General features: G+C 35.8%; 1 protein-coding gene across 12 annotated transcripts in view; it reads left to right on the top strand.

Annotated features, from left to right (window-relative positions):
* RP1 (RP1 axonemal microtubule associated) overlaps positions 1–24,690 on the top strand; it is a 198,606-nt gene that overhangs the window by 97,393 nt on the left and 76,523 nt on the right. For 11 of the 12 annotated variants that reach the window (XR_014952910.1, XR_014952905.1, XR_014952903.1 and 8 more), the window contains 9 exons: positions 2,197–2,351; positions 2,990–3,068; positions 5,846–5,927; positions 8,001–8,056; positions 8,216–8,248; positions 14,102–14,271; positions 20,502–20,721; positions 21,996–22,150; positions 24,022–24,235. Coding sequence is in view for 4 of the 12 variants with exons in the window: in XM_085572110.1 (XP_085428236.1) it covers positions 2,197–2,351; positions 2,990–3,068; positions 5,846–5,927; positions 8,001–8,056; positions 8,216–8,248; positions 14,102–14,271; positions 20,502–20,721; positions 21,996–22,150; positions 24,022–24,235 (1,164 nt within the window). In the remaining 8 variants the exon portion in view is untranslated. The remainder of the gene's footprint in view (positions 1–2,196; positions 2,352–2,989; positions 3,069–5,845; positions 5,928–8,000; positions 8,057–8,215; positions 8,249–14,101; positions 14,272–20,501; positions 20,722–21,995; positions 22,151–24,021; positions 24,236–24,690) is intronic. The other variant, XR_014952908.1, reaches the window with a different exon arrangement.

Here is a 24,690-nt window from a genome sequence, read left to right on the forward strand (position 1 = left end):
ACTTAAATTTTTTATTTTTGATGATGGAAATTACTTGCAGTTGTAAGTAATACCGGTCTTTCTATATAAACAATCATAACATAAACACTCTATACCCTTCCATTTCCTCCCACAAATATTTTGCATTTTCAAAACTAAGAAAGTAAGTAAGACTGTAAAAGTGTGGAAGAGACTTCAAGTCAATATATCCCTTTTTCTACTACCTGCAGCATCTTGCTTCATGGGTAGTGCAGCCCTGTTATTGAAATATGTGGTCACAGATTATGATAATTTTTAGCATTTTTTGTTTGGAAATGTAATCTCTCTCCTTTTTCACTCCTAAAGATTTTTCCCCTTCATGATCAGCATGGCTCTTTGCTATGCTGCACATTTTCTGTCATAGTTTGCTACTATCCCTTATCCTCTGCCCTTTGGCCAGCTATGATTATATTAGCAGTTATGATATAAAATGTAATTTGGATATATAGCTCAATTATGCTAATTATCAGATCAATTTATCTTTGCTACTTGCTATTCATATCTAGAATTTTTTTTATCATGATTTATTAATGTTAAAAACCTTGAAACTACTTTTATAAGGCTCTTCAAATTTTTGAGGATATGTGTGAATTATTGAGATCATTTATATTTCACAAGCAATGCTGGTACACTAATGCATGGATGTGAGAGCTGCAATGAGTGCTTGAAATTACAGAAAATAATAAAATTGGTCAAGGAACACCACTTCTATTTAGAGTCCCAGTCATAATAGTGATAAAGAGTTGGAGACACGGTGTTTTCAGATAATTTTACACAGATTAAAATAACTACCTGAATTTGATTAAACATAGAGTCTATCCATAACATTTCTTCTATATTTTAATACATGTGGTGCTATTTTTCTCCTTCAAGTATTTGCAGTATTATTTTACTACTTGTTTATCGTCTCATGTGGGAATCAGGAGTAGCTGTTTTTCAGTGATAGTGGACAACATGATGTTTGAGTTTTATAAACTGACTTGGGAGCCAGTGAATAAAAAATGTATGAAATGTCAGATTCTAGTAGCTATCTGGTGGTGTAAAGGTAACAGTATTTTAACTAGTTTTTGTAGAGTATTGTCCAGTTTCAAGCATTTTGTTATATTGTTTTCATCTTTGTTTCTTCTTGAACGAATTCTGTTTGTTAGGATTTGTATTACCTTTCTTTGCTTCCAAGAACTGTTCAAATTATGCATAAATGAAACAGTAATCTTCTGTGTGATCTACTACATAGCAGCAGAAATGGCCAGCTGTGATTAGAAAAGAAAGACTGCATGGAAAAATTGCCATTAAAATGTAAACAGGAATTTTTTTTTAAAGGCACAGAGAAAAAAACCTGAAATTAAGCATAATAGCATATGATCACTGCAAAGAATTTTTTAAAAATGAATTTGCACATCTGGATAGTAAAAAAAATAATATTAGTGTGGCATAGAACATCTTAAGACAGTAATTAAAAATATATTATATATTAATTTATTATTATATTATATTATATTATATTATATTATATTATATTATATTATATTATATTATATTATATTATATTATATTTTGCAAAATTCTTTGAAGATGTATATATTTTTTGTGTGTAAGATTATAATGTCTAGATTATAAGGAGAGGCATTAAAAAGTTGTAAATATATTTTAACTGAGAGCTGTTTTGAAAGCCCTATCATTCACTAGTGACAGATGTAGAAACCTTCAAAAGCAGGGTTCATTTTTTTATAGGTGTAGGAGCTGCTCATCTGCTTGTCTACCTTTGCATATGGGATGAAAATCTAAAACCTATTTTAAGATGAAATGAAGGTTAACAACCCAGATAATTGTTTTGCATAAATCTGGAGGTTGAAAATGCTTCGGTACCAGTGAAAAGTAGCTTTTATTTCAGATGATGACTCGATATATTAGGTGGTATCCCAGTAAATTGCAAAGAAACACTTTGTGAACTAGCAATGCATAACAATGTTCATCATAATGGGGTTCTCCTAAGCTTGGTGTTATTATATTTTTGTGAAGAGAATTAAAAGATTTGAACCTAGAAGCTACAAATTCATGGATAGTTGTTGCTACTTGTAAACTTGAAAATCAGTAGAGTTTTCTGGAAAATTTTTGATGAGGAAACTTTTGAATCTTGTGCAAGCTGCAAGGATAATCTCAAGTTTTTTCTTCTTGTAGTGTTGGTGTATGAGGTCCATGTATACACAGGTGCTAAAGTTGGTGCTGAAACAGATTCCAATGTTTATATCAACATCATTGGGACAAGAGGAGATGCTGGCAAAAGGAAGCTCCATAGGTCTAAGAATAATAATATTAAATTTCGACATGGACAGGTGAAGTAAAAACAATGTTGCTTCTGATAAATAAGATGAAATTATGGCTAGAAAACACTTTTGTCAAGAAATGTAAATATCTTTTTATTTACAAGGTTTATTCAAGCATTGGCTATTTTCTTTATTCAAAATTCCTTACATAATTGCATCATATAGATAATATTTATCTGTTTAATCAACCATTTTCTGAGAGCTTTAGATATTAGAATTTGGGTATTTTGGTCATTTGTATTGCACATATAGATAACATTCTAACAATATCATTGTTGTAGTCCTGAACAGATCATTGTACATTTGAGAAACAGGTTCTATTCTGTATTCCTGAGTATGTTTTACAAATTTGGTGAGGCACACAGGGCTGGAAAATACAATGTAGACACAACCAAGTAATTGAAATTAATCATTGTGTCATGCCAAATGTATCAGTGCTGTCCCTGTGGAGTAATTTTCAGGTGTTATTTACCTTAGAAAGTGTTAAAGGATCCTCCCTGTTTGGCCAGGATTAATATAAAACAACTATATTAATTTTGAAAACAAAAAAACAAACAAAATATTACAAAGAAGCTTTTCTATACTGTTAGAATCAAAGCAGTAGCTATGTTTAAGACTCTTATAACTCTCCTTGTATGGTTCCACAGATGGATATTTTCTGCATAAAAGCTGTCTCACTGGGAGACTTGGAGAGAGTTCTGATTAGCCATGATGGAGCTGGTCCAGGTAAGATTTAATTTCCTAGAGACCAGTCTGTTTTCAAGAGCTTTTTAAACCAAATGCACTTGTTTATGTTGTATGCTTCATAGAAAATGTGACAGAAGGTCTTGCAGTGATAAAAAGTCTTCCTGCAGGTTGATCACTGTGACGGGATGATGAAAAACTGTGGTAATGGACAGAAAAAAGGGCATGAGTTTAATGTCATATACTGTTATTCTGCTCTCTGTTTTCATGGTTATTTATAAGAAAGCATTTTTTATTTGCATGTAGAAAACTCTCAAAAGTGTGTCTCACACTGGTAAGACAATCTTTCACTAGACAGACAGTGAAAATTGTCCAGGAAGGAATTTAAGATATTCAGCAGCTGATTTGCTACCTGACAAAATTTGGGTAGCTATAGCACAAGGTCTTTGCTGCTTTGGGCATTTGTAGAAGATTTGATTATACATGTGATCTGTGAAAGTCCATGTGGAGGTGTTCCAGTGAGTCACATTGTATTAAGCTTGTAGGTTTTTGAGGAAAGAAGAAAGAATTTGGTAATGAGGTGAATTTTGGGTACAGGCTCTCAAAGAAGGCGACATCTCCCTGGAATTATGCAAATGAAGAGAAAGCTAGCATTTAAAAGCACCAAAAATGTAAATACTGCAAATATGCTTGCAGATTAATATCTAGGAAGAAGCTAAGTGAAGAAAAGGATTTTTAGGCAGTTCAGGGCTCCACTGATAACAGATTGGAAAAGCCCTTTTACCCTACTCCGTTCTGAAATGTCCCCAGGCAACACCAATCTTGCTGTCTGTACTGCCCAAGGCTCTGAGCAGGTGTGTGACTGTTACAGAAACAGCCATAAAGTGGAGCCTTGGAATGCTGTGTAATCTTGTTTCCTGTAGTTCCATAGAGTTTGCTGCCTTCAGCAGTATGGATGATGGTGCACCTGAAAGTTTCGCATTGTCGTAACCCAATACATAACACAAGAGGCACTGTGGCGGAGCCTACCTCCCCTCTATTCCCCACAGCACCACACCATGCTCTCTTCTCTGATATCTCCTTTAACAGGCAGCAGAGGATCAGCATTACAAATCTTAAACCCAATTCAGCTACCTCAAGTTGATTTTTGACATTGGAGTTCATATGTGTGGGTTCATATATGTGAAGGACTTTCTAAACAGTACAATGGATTGAATTCTATCTGTAACAAAATGTATGCCTTGGTCATTCAGAAGGTTTTTCATTGTACTCAGCACAGACAGATCTCACAGACATCTTTTGAACTGTACCTCAGGCTAGGCTTATATGGGGCTGAGGGGTTGAGAGCTGGAAAAAGATGGTTGCTCAGAGAGACTCAACCTTTTGGGGGTTGAGAAGGAGGAAGGAGGAGTCCTTCAGAGGTGGGGTACCTCTTTTTCTCATCATTTGCCTGAGTGACAGGACAGGAAGGCCTTAATTCTTGATTTGGCGTCTGTCTTGAAAGGATCCTAGAACATATGTTTTCTTTGGGGCTCCCATGCTGCAGGGCACAGATCTACTCCCACAGCTATTGTGAATGAGGAGAGTAAAGAACTTTTGTCCTAGAGAGGTTTGCTCCATGCACTACCTGGGGATGCCCTTTCTGTGTGACAGAAACTGCTGCCTTCTAAAGACTTCCAAACTCAGATGCAGCCAGGATGCAAAGCATAAGGATAAATAGGATGATTGTTTCTGACCAAAACATCCTGCATGCCATTTTGCTGCAATGGTGTGAGCTGGGTAAAACCTTGTAAGCAATATGATAAATTGTGAGTGGTGCAGGTACAGTGAGATCAGGGTATTTGAGAAGGGCATCACAGGACAACCAAACCAGTCACTAGGATGGTCATTGGAAGTGATCTAAAAGATCAGCATGGATGTGCCAGCAGTTACTGCAGTAAGAGAAAAGATGAATTCAGTAATCCAGCAGAAGTGAGACTGCACAGTCCCATGCCTGCTGGTCTCATAGTAGCAAGGCTGAGTGTGTGTTCCCAGTTGACAAGCACACAAACACATTTCTAAGACACAAATGTATGCACATAGCTGGCCATGCAGACCAACACAGTCAGGAACTCAGCACGTACACAAACAGTACAAGTGGCCTTCCTCTGTTATCCTCTCCAGTTGAGCAGAACAACAATCCATCAATGTCAAATATAAAAAATATGTACAGGGTGGATGTACAAGGCCTCCAGTAGCTGGCCTTAGGCAGTCAGTCTTTCTGGCTGCTGGTTTTGGATCCTCAGTTTTGCCAGTTACTGGCACAAAGACAAAAAATCCCCTCCAAGGCTGTAGCCCCACTCCATTGGCACATGAGAGCATTAATTTTAAAGATTTGTTAATTAATATTTTTATATATGCAATAAGAAGTTCACTCACAGAGGACAAAAATTTCCAGCTTTCACACAAATCATATTTATGGGTATAAACATATTGGTCCCAACACCCTTGTGCCTGATTACAGGGAATAATCAAAAGATGTAGGCTGGGATGTGAATGGTGTTGACAGTTCAGAGATGTATGCATGTATTTGTCTCCAAGGGAAAAAACCACACCTCTTAAAATTAAAACAGGCAAAGGCAGAAAAGAATTGCATCTCTTAGGAGAGATGAAAAATAATAAAACTTTCATTCTGTTAATACATCTTATTTATTTAGATGAGATCTGCCTAAATATGATCTGTTTTTCTGCTAGAAAAAGATAATCTGGGCTTTTTTTCTTAAAATTTATTTTAAAAATAGTATGATTTCACATTATAAACTTTTGTCATTTCGGCACAGGCAGTGGATGGTTCCTGGATAAGATTGTCATCAAACATAAAGAAGGAGAGGAAGCTCACGAGGTTGTATTTCCTTGTAATAGGTATGTCATTCATGGAGAAAAAGAATTTGTTACCTGCCAGCAATGTAATGAAAAAATTTTAGAGCAGATATGTGCACACAAACTAGATGTTTGAACAATGCCCTGGAGTTTTTCAACATACAAGTGGTGCAAAATTTTGTAGCTGAAGACTAGGAAAAAGTTCCTATGTTGGCATAGAAGGGAGTAATAGCCTAATGCAGAGAAGTTCCAAACCAAATGTTGCATAAGAGGAAAGGTGCATGATATTTTTTTAATCTAAATTATATAGAAACCATGTAATATTAAATAAGCTTTCCGTTCTCAATCTTTTAAGAAGTACTGTGTGTAAAGATCTGAAATGACATAGTTGTCATTGTGGGATAACTTGCACAGTGGCAGTGCTGCCATGGTTGACTATAAACTCTCCAGCAGGAGAGGCAAGGAAGGAGGGGAGGTGAGGCAGCCCTGTATGTTAGGGAGTATTTTGATTTTCCAGAGCTTGATGATGGTTGTGATAGAGTTGGGCGTTTATGGGTAAAGGGAAGAGGCCAGCAAGGCCAGTGCCATGATAGAATGGTCTAGGTCTGTTACAGACCAGCCAGCCAGGAGGAAGAGGCAGTCAAAATTTAATGTGAGCAGCTGGAAGAAATCTCACAATCACCAGCTGTTGTCTTGTGAGGGACTACAAATACAATGCAGCAGAGGAGGAGTTTAGGAGGTTCCCGGAGTCCATGGAAGAAATCTCCTGACACAGTGAGGTAGCCAAGTACAGAAAATACCCACTGGATGAAGGAAAGATTGAGCCACTTAATGCCTTCTTCCCCTCAGTCTTCAACAGTATTTTCAGTTCTCCTTGTAGCCAGCCCCCTGAGCTAGAAGAAAGCAGTGGGAAGCAGAATGAACCCCACAATCTAAGCAGAGAGTCAGTGGCCTGCTGCAGCACTCAGACAAGTCTATTGGACTGGAAGTGATCCACACAAGGGTACTGAGGGGGATGCATTGGGTCACAACAGCCCCATGCAGTGCTGTAGACTTGGGGATGAGTGGCTGGAAAGCTGTCTGGTGGAAAAGGATCTGGGAGTGCTGGCCAACAGCCAGCTGAACACGAGCCAGTGTGTGCCCAGGTGAGCAAGAAGGCCAATGGCAGCCTGGCTTGGATCAGCAAAAGCGTACACCAAGGCTGTGATTGCCCCCTGCACTCAGCACTGGTGAAGCTGCATCTCAAATCCTGCATCCAGTTTTTGTCAACAATTGCTTTCTACTTTTAGAAACTGCTAGTGATCTTTTGTTTCTTAGGATGGAATGAGGAGATAGGTCTCAAAAGTTAATCAAGATATTTATTGCAAAAAAGTTGAAATACAGTGGAGTTTAGACTTCATGCATAAGAGATTTATTCATAGAGTTTTGTTCCATACAAGAAATGAAATGTGTTATGGATCCTTGAGTTTAAACAAATACAACATCAACATGGAGTCAATAGAATAGAACCCGATAGTGAGCACGTATTTGTTTATTTTTAAATAAGTGAGGTTGGTGAAGATTGGGAAATATTATGTGAGTAAGAGGGTTCAACTGAAAGGAGTATGAATGTATGTTTGCAGTGAAATGATATTGCATAAAAGCTCCTTAAATTCACCAGTATAAAAGAAAATAAAGTAAGAACAGAAGTTCAGTTTGCTGCTGCAGATCTGCAAAAGTTTTAAAAACTTCCTGACCTACAGGTTTTGTATATAATTCTAAGTACAATAACTATAACTAACCACTGCTATAAAACTCCCTCACATGTACAGCTGAGTCTCTGAACCAATAAATAATTAGTATTTCATACAATGTACTCCATATAGTACTACTCACTTCATACAGCTACCATCAAAATTCTTATTTGCCTGGAGCAAATTGAACCAGATTCTTCTTATATGAATAAGGCCAACTGTGCTGAAGGTATAAAAGAATATTTGATCTTGGAAGTAGTTTTAAGGTGTAACTTGATAAAAGGTGTATAAAATATACTATTGGAGACAAAAGGTAATGATCAGATGATATATACTATACTAATAGTTTTTATTAATCTTATTTTTGTTTTCGCAATGAAAGATGGTTAGATGAATATCAAGATGATGGGAAAACAGAGAGGGAGCTAACTGCCAATAGTAAGTATTTTGTTAAAGAAAATTTAACACTAATTATAGGACTACAGTATATACTTAATGCCTAGTTATTACTAAAGAACCCTTCCAGATAAGACCATAACTTAAGAAAAAAGTAATAATAAAGCTAGCTCACAATTATTTTTCCGGTTCATATTTTAGAGCATGGCAGTTCAATGAAGTCATTTCTTAAAGGTAAGAGCTGTTTTCCAACCATTGTTTTCTATACCATAACTTTTGCTGTTTGAATTTAAATCAGTATTGCAAGAAATATGTGAGCAAATTATCTCATTTTTACGTGTATTTTCTTGTATATCAGCTGTGAGAGAACATGACAAACTGGCTGGCAATAGTCTTACAGGGAGGATTAGACCTTTATAAGCAATTGAGAAAAACCAGAAACCATTTCTGGTTTTCTTCCTACTTCTACTATTCTGTTCTGAAATCAAGCAGGAATTCCTCTGAGAAGAGATTCAAGTGTTCTTTTGTTTACCCCAATGTCACTGTCATTTAATACTTGGGGACAGGTCCCCTAGCAAACCTCAGCAAGTTGAAAAATATGTTGTGAAGTGTCACTGGAAACATTTTCAGGTCAAAATTCCGAAGTAGCCAGAAATAATGCAAGCTTAAACTCCAAATCCTCCAGCAAAGCTAAATGTTCTATATGCATTCAGTTGGCTAAATCTGCTTGAATTAATAAAAAGACATTATTAAAAAACTCCCCACTCAGCTGCTGTTTTTATATCTACAGTCTCATCCCTGTAATGCACTACTTACCATCTCCATGTTTCATCTTAACCAGAAAAGAGAAACCAACTGACACACGTATTTTTTATGAACATTTAACTGTAAATGGCTATTCTGTGCAACTCTGTCTGGGAATTTAATGGGAACAACTAAATTTAAAAAAGTAGTGTTTCCATTTGTCCCTTAAAACAGTGACTTGCTTTCTGTAGGATAAATCCTAGTCTCTCAAACTAGTTCCAGTTTCAGCAAAAATTGAATCATTTGCATTCAATCAAACAGCTTAGTCAACAGCTTTATTATTCGACAAAAACATGACTTTGACAAGAGGAAAGTGATGAACTCAGGTAAAGACTTTCTCACAGAGAAAGTTGATTTTCACAAGTGACTTGCAATTGGATTCTGCATTCTGCTAAGTGCACACTTCTGAGTAACAGCCATAATATCTGTTTCACCTTATGTTCAGAAAATAGACTATACTACCATTCAAAATTTTTTCCAGCAGTTTCATTTTTTCATTATGGTATAGTAAGCAGGCACAGATGCACAGGCTGCTCATTGCCTGTGAGTGTTAAGAGTGATCAGACTTAATATATTGATTATGAGGAGAAAGTAGTGACTTATCCTTAACCAGCTTTTGAAATGTCACACTCCCAAGATGTCCAGGAGGACCCAGACACCATTGAGACCAGAGCTTCTGAAAAAAGAGGTTATAAAAGAGAAGAACATTTTTATCTGTGAGTTAGCTGTATGACAGCTTAGCTTGAGCTGCTCTTCAGCCATCTTTGTTTTACCCATGGGCTCACTCCAGTGAGGAATTGAGACAGGTTAGAGGTTGGATTTTTATGCCTTACATGAAAAAGATGGTGGTTGGGACTGATTTTTCACAGTTTAATTTGTGTTGTCACATCAGTGGTCTCATAGACCATGCATGATTGAGCTTTGTAGGAGGGAACAATCACAAGAGGTTTGGAAAGATATCCTGTAGTCAGTTCTGTGTCATTCTATCAGGACTTGGTGCCAATGTCAGAGCTGGTAAGAGAACATTCCAGAGATGCAGAGTCCTGGGAGAAAAAATAATTCCCTTAGATTTTCCTAGCACCTGTAGCAGTGAAGATTCCACATGGTAGAATAGTGAAAAGCAGTCCCCTTCAGAGTGGGGGTGAAAACTTTCTATGTAACATAGATTTACTGAATAAGAGGCAAGTGGAAGTTCTGATGTTAGGAAGCCAATGTTTTAGGCACTCGTGGTCATATTCTGTATGAGCTGAACTCTGCAAATGGGCTTCAGGGAAAGTCATAAAGACTTGATTGGCATAATTCAGGGTTTGCTGATTTTCAGGGTAAGATCAATGTGCTTAGGTCAAGTTTAAAGCACCACATACACAACAAATTATAAGTCACTCTGAATGTGACTCAGAAATCTCATTTACTTTGGATGATGCTAGTAACATGTTCAACCACCTAGCCAAAGAAGAAACTTTGAAAGGCATGATAGCTAGGTAGGTTACTTGAGGGCTCTTTGTCCTTTTTCAGTCAGGCTGGCATTATGCCAGCTCTAATGAAGCATAGATCCCAGATCCCTGTGCCTGCTGCTGCTGGCTATGGATTCTGCCAAAATCCAGTCTGCCCATGTCAAGTTTTCTCAGTAACCTTTGTACATTTATACATTACAGAGAGGCTCTGGCAAATCAGCATAGGAATAGATTTATTTGTATGCCTCTGAATCCTCCTCATATATTTGATGCAAGATAAATAAAGTGTATTGCCCTGGTTGAGAGGGCAGATAGATGCTCTCAGCTCTCAAAAGAAGTTGATTTGAATGGGACTTTCTGTTACTTTCTAAAAGTTTCCTACATAGTAGGGATATTTTACTACTTTTTTCCTTCTGTTTTCTCTATTTATTTTCCTTTTCTACTTCAAAATAGATGAGGTATCATAATAGCACATAGGAAAGAATTTTCTCTCAAAGCAAGGAGACAAGACACAGTATGTTCCAATGAAATCCTCACTGCAGTCAGCTAAAAGGAGCTGGCTTCTTGTAATGTGATGTCTGTAGGGTGTCCTGAGGTGTTGTGGATGGTAAATAAAGTGTAGTTCAGTAGCAGAGTTTGGTTAATAGATATTTCTCGATTGGCTCTTCTGTTGTGCAAGGTTTTTGGTATTAAGTCTCATAGAAAATTTGTATCAAAGCAGAAAATATTCAGTATATTCTGCTGTGACTAATTTTGTTTTAGAATTATTCCCTACCTTGCAAGTACTGGATAATGGACTAAGCATAATCACAGGATTCCCAAATTTAAAGGGAATGGACCTGCTTCTAAAAAGCAAGAACAACAAAGTGTTTCTACTGCCAGATGAAGGCGGAAATCCTTAAGAAAAAGAATTCAGCAGACTGACTGCTCTGCCTCCAGGCAGCACAAATTTCTACAATCTTCAGGAAATAAGCAACCAACTCCTACATCTTGCAAAGTGTGAATGTCATTCTAGGTCTTAAGACCAAAAACACCAGAGTAAAAAAACCCCTGAAATAGTGTATTGTAAAAACAGTTCTGGAAATCCTTAAAAGATATATAAATAACTCATATTTTAAAAACCCAGAAAATAAACCTTCCTTTTTTAGCTTTCTGAATTATATGATGAAATGTTGACTTCAGGTTTTGTCATGCTCAGATTTCTATGTACAGAAATCATTGTGGGTTTGATTTTCATGGTTTTACTGAAGGAACTTTCAGGTTCCAGAGTGGTGGTTAAAGGAATTTCTGACAGGAAATTGTTATACTGATCCCATTTAATTTCTGAAAGTCAAGAAATTATCCCTAATTCTAACATATCTCTGGATAAATCTCTGTAATGTGAATAAGATTCGTGGTTATATCATTATAGTAAAGAGAGAATTCTGAGACTTTTTTCCCCCAGAGTTCTGTTTTTCCCCTGCTATTCATTTTAGTGCTTCCTACATTGATGTCTCAAAGTAAATGGCTCTAGCTTTACACATAAGTTGTAGAAGTACAATAACACATGAACACAATAATCACTCTGAAAGGAAGTTAACACAGGTCAGTGATATCTGGGGAAAAGTATTTTTTAATGTGCCACACAGATGAAACACAGAAAAATGACCTATTGAAGCCCAGCTGTCTCACTTCCACAACTTCACTCCTGGGGAGGTATAGAAATCACTGAACACAGTAAATACTTGGCATCTGTCTTCTGCCTCATGTAGCCTCCTCACCAAATAGATGTCTAAGTGAATAGAATATTAGACAAAGGATTTTTTGATTCTTCTGTCATGAGCAGTTTAAATGAATTTGTTGAACAGAGAGAAAATGCAGTCAGTCTCTGTTAGTTCATTTAATAATCTGTAGAAGCATTAGAAGTAAGTGTAGGACAATAAAGAATCACAGACATTAAGAGACCTTAAATCTGTAACCATTTATTTATTCCCTGGAAAACTCCTAACTGGTATCTTAGCCTTCCTACTGAAATAATAATTAAAAACACAATAATGGATATTAATTAAAATAAATCACCTTGCTCGAAATACCTTCTCTAAACATGCTGCCTCTTTGAGGAGGGAAACAACCAGTTATGCATCTGGGATTTCTCTTAAGTTAGGGCTTGATCTCTCCTGGAGCAGAGGGATAGTACAAAAAGAAAAAACAAATAAGCTCCACTTGAGAAATACAGAACTGCAAAATTATCTTAATTCCCCCTCTGCTGTGTTCCTGCAACAGCCTTCAAAATGGAGCCTGGTTGGACAGGATAAGAGATTCAGGGCTATGCTGGGAGTCTTTGTAAAAATTTGAAGCTCCTCATAAACCCTTGGAGTGCTCAGGAGAAGCAAAAGCTCAAACAATGCTTGACTTCACCAAGTGTGACACCCTGAAGAGTACCACATGCCAACCTGGCACAAGGAGATAAAATTCAAAGCTGGCATATATCAAACAGCAAAAGTTCCTCATTAGGCAAAGTGTGGATCTTCCACACACTACATCTGACTCATTGCTGGAAATGACCTTAAAAAAAGAGTTCAGATGGAGGGATCCTTTCAGCTAGTGTGTTACTCAGAAGACTGGCTGTGAGATGAGTATTTGCCTGCTGTTTTGTAGCTGAGCCCAGAAGAGTCAGGGAACAGTAAGATGTAAGGCAGAAAAAGGTTCTATAACAGAGAAAAAAGCCCCAGGATTAGCTAAAAAAAAAAAAAAGAAAAAAGAGGAAAATTATAAATTAAGGAAACCAGATCAGGCTTTCACCTAGTCTCCATCTTTAAGCAGGCAGAGAAAAACAAAAGCTAGGAAAATAGCACACAGTTCTGTAATAAAAAGTCACATCTAATTTATTTCTGAATTAAATTATTCTAAAATTCATTTTATCAGCATATTGTATTGTGGGATTACACATAATCACAAAATAGTTCTCTTTATATTTAGCAAACTATTTTATTATTACAGTATTAGCCACAGTCCAAACAAAAGCTTTTAATTTGCTTTCATTGTTAAGTTTCTCTTGCCTTTCAGGATCAAGTGTCTTTTCAACAAATAATACCTTTGAATTCAGAGGATGATTTACCTTCAAGCACTTAAGTAGCTTCCTAAACTATACTATCCTTCTAAGACACTGTATTTTCCCCACACATGGAGCAGCTTCCCAGTTGCATAGTGGACTTCTAACACTGTTACAAGTACAGGTGACTTACCAAAAAACAACCTTTAAAAGGCTCAAGCCATGAGGTGAGGTCAATGCAAATATCTCGTCAAGATTTCCTGAATTTTGTATTCGACCTCTAATGAGTGATCTGAGCAGACTGTACATGACAAATTATGTTAGAAAAATCTGAGAAAAAGAAGTTGAAGTTCCATTGTTTAGATAGTTATGTATTAGCCAGCAGACCTTACAAATGTACCACATAGAAGTCTTTCAAAAAATTAATATTCTTTTCATGTTACATAAGAACATTCTAAGAACTGAAATTTATTAAAATAATTACTGTAATTAAAGTAACTATTTTGATACAGAGAATGCAAAAAACACCCCTAGGCAAAGTGTCTTTTCTCTGCTTCCTATGTATTAATTTCTGTTTTCATACCCACTTCAACAATTGTCTTGTGTTTATTAAGTCTGAGCTATACTTCAAGAGATTTAAAAAATTAATTATTAATTATTTATTTATAGTAAATGGGATGTAAACTCATAACTCTATAACTCTTCTTTCTGATAGTAACAACATTCATTGCTCTATACTATTGATCCTAAAAATGTTTAATTGGTAGATTTATGCTAAAAATGTTTTTCCTGTTTTAGCACAATGGTGGAGAGTGTGGGTTAAAACAGATGGAGATTCCCCAGAGCCACAGGAATGTAAAAGGACCCTTGTGATTTATGGCTCAAAGGGCAAAAGTGATGAGCTTCTGCTTTCTCCACAAACCCCAGGATATGTGTGCTTTCTCCCCAGAGCAACTGATGAATTCATTGTAAGTCAGAAATATGCAGTACTGCAAAGAATTTATCATGACATTGCCCTCTACGATATAAATATAGATATTGATATAGATATATGTATATATGTATATGTGTGTGTGTGTGTATACATAACTACCATTATATATATACTGTTGATTTGTCTGCTAAAAAATGATGTAATTATTTACAAAGATGAAATGATGTAAGTATAGGTCTTGGGCCATCTCCTACTGTTAGTCCTGTTCTACTACAGCCACCTCCATAGATTCTTTTGTGGAATTTATTGCATTCACCAGCTCATCTTGCATTTTTTTCTAATTCCCTGAAGATTCTTGAGTTGAAGTTCATACAAAAGGCAATATACAATTATTTGTGAATGCAGAAGATGAAGGATTGGGCAGCACTCCCAGGGGACATAAGTGGGTTTTTCTTTCCTTCATTTCCATCTTTGTAAAGTAGTATCCACTCTCCACAGGGTTGTTCTGTCTCTCAGGCCAGCAGGCAGAGGATTTTTCTGTATAATCACAAATCACTGGAGAGTGCATTCATGCATATCAAAGTGTGGTGAACTCTGAAGCAATAGCTTATATATGGCCAGTATTAAAATCAACCCTAACACCATCCTGACCATTCATACACCTGACACACATGCTGATGATTTGAGAGGATTCATTTGAGGCACCCTTTTAATCTTCAAATTCTGTCCTGGCTTTATAGGCAGTCATTGCAAATTCTGTTGATTGTCATGAAGTACAGCTTCTAGCCAACAAGATGGGAGAAATAGCTTGCAATTTGAGGCAGTTTTATACAGCTCAGAAAGACTTTTCAATGGCTACAATGAACATTCTGAAAACAATGGAAAAGCTACATTTAGAAAATTATGTCAAAGCCTCATTGTAATGACCTGATCCAGGCTGAATTTTTAGTTTAAATAACAAGCTAAAGCAATTTAGGACCTTTATGGGGAGTAAATGAAAAGATAAAATGGCACTTCTTAAGGACAAGGAAGCAGCTGCTTATCAGAAAACACACAGGAAACACACTGAACAACAAAACAAGCTTCCTATGCTATGTCATGAACATAAACTGAAGAGGTCAGTAGAGGCAGAATCTGTCTATGGAGCAGGAGCACCAGCTGACTGAATTTTGGCAAGCATCATTGCATAAAGCAGTGATGCTGCTACATCCAGCATGTTGGTAATTTCCCATGTGGCACTTATTCTTTGTTAAGGCTGCCTAATTTCAATGATTGGGTATTACACTAGGAGAAATTAGTATTTCTGTGTGTCAGTTGTGGTTGTCTCCCATAGTCTACCGTGCTTGGTACACAGTACATTATGGGTTGTAGCCTTCCACCCCAGCAGTTTTCTGAATGCTTGTTCATACTTTGCATAGACTTTGGGTTAGTGCCTGTATTTTCCCCACAGCTATTTGTGTCCTTGTTTTTATTGCTTTGTATGAAGAAGTTAGTACTATTTGAGCATTATTTACTGAGTGTGACATTTTATCTCTTTGTTGCTTTGCTTACAGTGCAGCTTATAGAATAGCACTTCTGGTATAAAGGGGCATTTAGGGATTCATAAGTATCTCCATAAACACCTTCATACCTCTTTAGGTGCTTGAGACAATGAACCCATTTTTTTTTGCTTTCCCTTTCTTTTTCTTACTAAGACTATGCAGAAGAATGCAGAAACTTCAGTTTTGTTTTCTCACTGTAGCAGCAGGCTGGAGGCATGAACGTGATATCACGAGGACAAGCTGTGAATTCAGCTTTCCAAAAAGCATGAATAAGTGAACTTTTAACCTTCCCCCAAGATCCTGGTTCTAGACAAACATCCTTAATAATATAGTGCAGTAAAAAGAACAACAGGTTATATGCTATAAGCAGCTCTCATAGTTTTGAAACAGTAAGCTTAATTTTTGATCTCAGAGATACATTTATTGCACATTGAGGACAGAAAGGCATGCAAATTCCTGATTTTACAGGTGTTCTTACATAAGTGTATGCACAGATGTGTATCATATTCAGAATGATTTTTCCATCCAAAATATGCCAAATCAACTCCTATGAAAGAACAGGTGTAGTTTAATTGCACATAGCAAGCATAAAGAATAAATTAAAAGAGAGAAAATAGATGCATTCTCTTAGGTACAGTTGGGTTTTGGTAGTCTCAAAAATGAGTAGTATGGTAGTTGAGCTGCTTAAAAATAATTAATTTAATTAGAACATTAAAATAATTATTTTAATTATTTTTAGTTTTAAAAAATAAATTGAAAAATTGGTGATTGCATCAATGTTATGAAATCTGACAGGAGTTGTAGCACTGAGGGCAGCATGGCAAGAAACCAGTGAAGTGGTAAAAGTTTTTCCTTGGTAGTCTGGTGATGATTGGAATCAATCATTGATCTTACATGGAATGAATAGATTTGTAAAGTATATGGGTCTTTCTCACAGTTATCTTTGTTTCTTGGCTGCTAGCAGAGTGAGTTTGTCAGAGTATGTCTTTGGAAGGTCCTGCTGTATCACACACATTCTGTTCTCCAGAGAATTTTAAAATACATGGCACAGAGTGTGAGATTAGGATGTCCAAAACTGTTGTCCGAAACACTAGCATGGGTAGTACAAAATGAGCAATAGTGCTCTTCAAGTAGGACTGTTGGTAAATACATGATAAATTCTGAATGTATTTTGTGTTAAGGATCAAAAAGGTGACAAACTTTCAAACCACATAATACAATTATCCAATTCCACAGTATGAGATGATGCTCCAAACAACAAGCAGAAGAATTTCTGGAGTATATGACAAATGGCTGTTCAGTTGAATTTTAGTAGGTTTGATGAAACCCTATTAAGTAGAATAATTTATGGGGTGGGTGGGTATGTGTGATTTGGGTTTTTTTTTTGTTTGTTTGTTTGTTTCTAACAGAGAAAATAATGAAAAGGAATTATATTTAAATATGCACCCAAACAGTAAAATTTACAAGGCTTTCATTACCATAAGCACAATGTCTTTGAGAAGCCCTATGTGAGTTAAAAAGGAAAAAATTTAAAATGTTATGAAATTCTCTAATTATCTTTATCAGTTACCTGTCTCTGAAGCGCAGTAGCTCTTCCTAATTTTAAGAGCTACGCTCTTAAAGATTTAGGCATGTAATGGAAAACATATTGTGTTGTTTAGTATGTGACAAATCATGCCAACTCAGCTAAGATTTCAAGTTCTGAAGATTAGAGAAAACTATTAAGAATAAATAAGTGTGAAAAAATTAATCAAGAAATTATAATGAATGAGGTAAAGTATCCTCTTGCAAATATTCTTGCAAAAACAAATTTAAAACAAGGACATTCACTGGATATATGCTTTGATTATATGTCTGTCTCTGCCTCACAGCTCATGTTGCATCCATTAATAGACATTGGTGGAGGGAACAGACAATTTTGGATCTAAGATAGAATATCATATACCAAAGGAAAACTGCTTATACTAAATTGATCAGAAAAGGATTACAAGAATGATGTAATGGCAGCACTGGGTACAATGATGGATCTGAACAGAAAGGCTAATACTGGCCATAACTGTAAATGGAAAAACAAATCCATGGAAAATGGGGAACTATCTAATACCCTCATTTGAAAATAGCTGGTGTTTAATTCCACGGATCATAAACAGTATGATTATTAGTACTTGCTAGTTCCGTGGCAGTCAGGGAATTAATTGAAATTGTGATTCTAGAAACAAAATGGACAATTGTGGCTTTTAAATAGTCTATCCTGTATTTTGGGATTATTTTCCTATAAATCTCCTCTGTGCATTTCCTTCAAGGATTATAGCACATGTATTTATGACAATTTAGAATCCTAGTGAATTGCAAATTAGGGTAGCAGAAGACAAAGTAAAATATGAATTACATCTTGTCTTGTCACATAAAAATAACCAAGTTCTGTACTTTTGCAACTCCCAAATAGAGAGCTTTATGGAATAAGTTGTTCACAGCATTTAGAGTAGCTGTGCGATACAGTTATGAGATCCATGCATGAGAAAAAAATGTGCAGGAAATAATTTTAAAAGTCAGTAGTCTGGTTCTGAAAGAGAAGAAACAATTACTTTGTTGTCTGTGAAAGAACTGTAGTTTAGATGGGTGAAGAACCTGTGTACTCTCCTCTCAATGAACCCAAATAATTCCTGTTAAGTTTAATTAGGTGGAATGCATATTTTGCAAGGAATTAATCCACTTAGTCCACCTCAGCTAATGATACATAGCTAATGATATCCTTTGCAACATACACAGCATGAATGAAAAATCTTGATGTGAAACTCTGCCCACTTATTTCCCTTTTCACAGTGCAGGACTGGAGACCCAGTCAGGGACAGCTTTGATCTCTGTGAGCACGATGGCACAGAGACAGGCAGGGCAGGCTAGGCTTAGAGAGAGGACAAGTCTGGTGCCCTCTTTTCTGGTGTATAACTACTGCTGTGTGGCCTTTTTGTGTACTGTGGAGTTACAGTTCAGGAGCTGAGAGGCTCCGAGCAGCCCAGGGCTGTTATACGGGCAATGGAAAGGAACTCTTCTCTGCTCCTTGAACAATGCCCTGAGTCATGAAATTGTGTAGGAGTGGCATGGCAACCACTTATAATACCTCAAGAAATTCAGACTGGAAGGGATCTTTTAATCCATCAAATGCAATTCCTTCCTACTAAAGGCCTCTTTTCGTAAATTCTGCATCATAAACCCATCATAAAATTCCTGTAAAACAGTTTGGGCGGGGAGTTTTATTTTCAATTAATTAATCCTCTTCATACTCTGATGTTTTACTATTTCTTATGTGCATAACAGTTACTAAAAATGATGTCCAACTCTTCCAAAATGACAAAGCACATTTTTTTAATACCTCTCTAATTAGAATTAGGTAGCTGGTACTTCACTACATGCTTGTGTTCACTGTGCAAATACACATGAACTAGCTTTAAGCAAGAGAGGTCAGCAGTGAAGGGCTGTCACGTTCAGAGCTCTGCTGAGAAGCAAAATAAATTGATCTGTTAGGTCTGTGCTCTGTCTTAGGAGCCAATCTGCTGGCGGTGCTGTCAGAGCCAAGGCATGATGGTGTAAGGCTAATTTCAGTTTATTTTGTGATGCTATAGGGTGCACAAAGGATTTATTCCCTGGAAAGTCACCAAATCTTATATTTTGACTGAGGTGCGGGAAAAAAAAGCATCAATGTGGGAGAAGAACAAAGCCACTGGCAATATTTTTTTTTATTAAGTATTTTGATACTTAATAAAAAAAAATGTTGCCTTTAAAAATTGCTAGTTCTCAGTTGTTTCACTCAAAATCACTTCCCATCCTGTCTTTCTTGTAGCTACCCATTACATGGCTGCCACATTACTTCCCATTGTTCAGGAGACTTACCATGCAGTGGTTAATGTCATGCAAATCATTACTCACAATCAGCAACCAGTTATTGAATTTCCACATGTAGTATGGGAACAGGGCTGTGTTGTTCTACACAATTATTTCTGTAACATATTTATTTTTATTCAGAAATATACCTTTCCTTTAATGAAGAATTGGTTGTAAAGTAGTTTTATGTTCTAGTCAAAACCATTTAGCAAAAGAGAATTTAGTAAAACTTCTTCACCAGTAGGGTTGTCAAGCACTGGGACAGGCTGACAAGGGCAGTGGTTGAAAAACCATCCTGGAGGTATTCACAAACATGCTGATGTAGCACTCAGGGACATGTTTTACTGGTGGATTTGGCAGTGCTGTGTTAACGGTTGGACTTGATTATCTTAAAGATCTTTTCCAACCTAAACAATTTTGTGATTCCAGGCTCATAGTAATCATCTTTAAATTAATACCTCACTTGGCTGCTGATATTAGAATCTTTAATCATAAATGAATGTTCTCTTTATCTAGTAGGGTCACAACTTTCTCTGTTACCTTTTGTCTAAATAACCTAAATGCACAGATCTTACTAATTTTAGCTGTGACTCACTCCAAAGTTATCATGCTTACAGTACATATGCTTACAGAGTATCATGCTCGCAATACTAATAAAGGAGATAATCTCACCCATGATTATACCATGAAATAAAAATTATTGATTCTATCATCACACTTATACCAGCCTCAAACTTTTACATTATTTACCATTAAGTTTAGAAATCCTACACTGGGATTGGAGAAAATCTTTCTAAGTGAATCAGCCTTGACAGTACCCTCTTCCTCATGCTATTTGGTGCAGGTTGAGACTGGAGATCTGGGAGATGTATACAAGATTCGAGTCAGCTGTGATGATGTGCCAGGCTTTCAGGGCTGGCATCTGAAGTCTTTTCATTTACAAGAGTTGGATACGAAACAAGAACTGAACTTTGAGTGTAACTGCTGGCTCTCTCTTAAGAGAGGGAATAAGGAGCTGGTAAAAGAATTCCCCACAATCACTGAAGACCAGAAAACTTTACCAGGTAAAAACACCAAGAAGACAGAAACACTGTAAATTAACTGTTTGAAAATATATCAGTGCCACAGATATAATATAGTGCTTTTTCTGGATTTGATGCCTTTAGTGGCTCTGTTGCACCTGTCTTCACATATGCACTGAAAGAATGTTGAAAATGATATTTTAATTTTCCAGTTAAATTGCATATTGAATTTTACAGTTGCCAAGTCTTCTGCATGATTTTAAATGAAAAAACTGAACAATACAATTGGATGTTTTAGGGAAACAAACAGTTCAAAGCCATAGAAATTATTTGTTCTAGAGTTACTATTGAATTACATAGTTTACAATACCTTCACTTGCTGATATAAGTATCAGAAGTAAGGCTTATTTCACAGAAATAAGCCTTTTTTTCCTAAGGACTACTTTTTTTTGCCATGCTGAGAGGTCTCAGAGATGCCCTTGGAATGTGAAGACTTACATTTGTTCAGAAAATTTAGCAGTTACAGATGAGATAAAAGTAATTAGAGACATGACTGCTTTGCTAAACTAAAGTTCCAGAAGTTCAGATTCCTGAATACCCAACTCTATTAATGACCTTAAAAGAAAGTATAGTGTTACATTAGTTAAATGTTAACTCCGCAGAACTGTACATTAAAAATGACATTTGAAAAATTTTGGTTATATTTTTGTATGAGCCTGAATATATATGCAATTAAATGATCTTCTTCAGAAGAAAATCTGATCTGACTGTAAAAATGCATTCATACAGAACCAATATAAAGGCAAAGACTTTATAGTTTCATTCTTTAAGTTAATAAGTACATTTTGTAATTTTTTATACTTGTATGTCATGTCATGCATCCAGATGCTATGTTGCAACTGTTTCTTATTTAAATTTGCATAACCTTATTCTTTGACCTGTGCTAATTATCTATTTCAAAGATAATTCAGTTTTTAATTAGTTTTTAGTTTAGCTCCTGAACTAACTCAAATGAATTCTTATTTTGTAGATCTTGCACAATAAAACAGAATCAGGCAGAATTTGCCTACATTCATAAGTCTAAACTGTCCAATTTCCTTCAAATTTCAAAGAAAGTGAGTGGAAAGTCTTCATTGAGTTTAGCACAAAGAGATCAGATTATTTAATTCACTATGAAGCAGATTATTTTGCAGCTGCAGAAATAAAACAAAAATCTATAGTCTTACTAAATATTCTGTGTTGCTGCTTTATTTGTAAGTATAGCTTGTATTTAATCAGCTTTAATTTTTTTTTTTTTTTTTTTTTTTTTTGTACAGTCTATAAGTATGTTGTTTCTGTGCATATTGGTGACCGCTGGGGAGCAGGGACTTTTGCAAACGTTTATATCACTCTCTATGGCAAAAGAGGAGACACAGGTGTGAGGAAACTTCATACATCTCTAACAAAAGGAAGAAAATTTCAGAGAAATAAGGTAATGGCTCCATACCGCAGTCTTACATGTACAGGGGTTAGCACTGCATTAAGTGTTACTTAATGCCTGCTCGGATACATCTGGCTAGATATGCAAGAATTTGGAAACATTCACAGAATTTATCTTCCAGATATTCACAATAGACCAATTCCAGTGTTATTTATTTCCTATACAAGAACACATCCATATGGCAATAAAGACTCCACATGAGCAATAGAAAGCAGATTAGTGGGGAGAACCTCTGTGATCATGCTTCTGACTTCTCTTCAAAATTTAGGACAGAACAGGGAGTAAAAAATTGAACAATTAGTGAAAAATTAGAGAAATTTCCACAAGACTTTTGCAGTCTATGATGTTTCTGAAATCCCACTTTGAAACACCAACTCAATATCATCAGCAAGTTTAGACAAAAAAAATCCACTTAGAAAAAGAATGCAAATAAACCCAGTGTTTCTAAATAATCTCTATAAATAAAATTCTTCTCTTGTGAATTAGACATTCACTCACTGAACAAGGATGTTTGAAAGTGTCCATTGTCAAGGAGAGGCTTAGATTTCTGTGAAATAATTTTATTAGATAACTGCCACAGCACTGGTTAGAGTAAAATTGGAATCAGTAATGAACTGAGACAATTTCTAAATTTCATTTCTGTGTACTTCTCAGAACTATGCCTATATAAGGAAGACAGCACTATAATGTAATTCTTTTAATTTATGTTCATACATGGATTTATTTCCTAAAATATCTTAATTAATTAAATTAATGATTTCTGCTCCCAATCTGCTGTTGGGTTCTGACTATTACTAGAAAAAAATAAGATCTTTCTGTTATATCTAAGTACTTTCACTATCAGTAGCAGAAAATTTGTTTCTCCAATATTTTATTTAAAAAGTAATAGGAAAAACACATAGGACTTTGAAAACTACTGTATTCTTTTAGAGATGAGCTTGCTAATATCTTGGTTTTTTACTTGTTTTGACATCCAGTTTAGTTAGTGCCTACTACTGAATTATTTCATTTTTATTATGGTGTTAATTATATTCCTAGACTTTGCTGTTCAAACTCCAGTTTTTCATAACTTTCTAATCTTCAGCTGTTACTGTGAAGTCCATCTGGCCCCTGGTTGGGCCCTATACAGAACATCTGGCTTTCTTACAGAAATTTAGTGGGACATACAATTTCTTTCTTTGCATTACACATTTTTACTTATCTTGTCTTTCTGGTCTCTTTTCTCATCTATTGTTACTTGTGCTTCTCTCATGTCTATCTCTGCCTTCTCCATTCTGCTTCCCTTCCCATCTCTCATCTTTTACCCTTCACTTTCCTTTTAACTTCCTCCATTGCTCTTCTCAATTTGCTCCACAATTATTTTCATTCTGTAGGGAAAGTAAAATGTCAGATTTTCTGACTACTGGAGAAGAATTATAAAGCTATCTTGGAGTAAAAACACTCTTCAGATTTCTAACTTTTGTTTAGAACTATTAATATCTGTATCTAGACTTGTATGATAAGCTTTAGAAATGTGATATCTAAAATATAGAAATTTCATTAGAACCAAAATCTTATAATAACTGACTGTCAGAAAGTTGAGGTATAATTTGTAAGCATATTACATTAAATGTAATATGAAATAATTGATGCAGTGATTCATATTGACCAAAGATCAAATGAAATTACAGTGCATAATTAATGATGAATATAGGATTAAATGTTAATTCTAATCAGTGTGTGCTTTCTTAGATTCAGCAGGGAGATGCCATGTTAAACTTCATAAGGAATCAGACTTTAAAAATTTTGAATTCTCAGATTAATTCAAGCCTATATTTTCCATGAAGTTTCAAGTAAAAATTCTGTATTTCCCTGTTTTGCAGGTGGATTCATTTTTGGTGGAAGCTGTTTCTCTGAGTCATTTGCAAAAAGTGGTCATAGGGCATGATGGAGAAGGCTATGGAGCAGGGATGTACCTCAAAATGGTAACAGTCAAGGAATCACAAGATTCAGACCAAGAATGGGTCTTTCCACTATGGAATTGGCTTGACACTCATCTGGGTTTGTGTGAGACTGTTTGTGAGATTGTAACAGTTGGTAAGTTCTGCAGAACTGACCTGCCCATTTTTATATGCATATATTTGACTACAGTTCATTTAGATGTCTATAGTATCCTTCTTTTATTGAAAATGTAATTTTTCAGTTTGATCTTAGTGTTATAGCACATCTGGTAAGGTCAAAGTTAGTATAATTCTGTCTTGTCAATGTGTTGCATATGGAACACCTGTCTTCCAAATTAAACACAGCATATTTAAATGAGAGATAAATAACCAAGCTTAGGATGTGCACCTCATGGGGATAAATAGCTTAAATTTTATGCACTATTTTTCGGCCTAGAATCTCATTTGAAATCTAAAGAAAAATTACTTCAGTGAAATGAGCCTAATCGTTACCTGTGAGAATATTCCGCAGCACAAAGCAGCAGTTCTGGTATGCTCGTTTCTGCTCATTTCACACCTACTTCTATTCCATGATTTGCACAAATCTAAACC

Source organism: Lonchura striata, chromosome 2 (genome assembly GCF_050655825.1).
Source record: "Lonchura striata isolate lonStrDom1 chromosome 2, ASM5065582v1, whole genome shotgun sequence".
In the NCBI taxonomy this organism is placed as follows: Eukaryota; Metazoa; Chordata; class Aves; order Passeriformes; family Estrildidae; genus Lonchura; species Lonchura striata.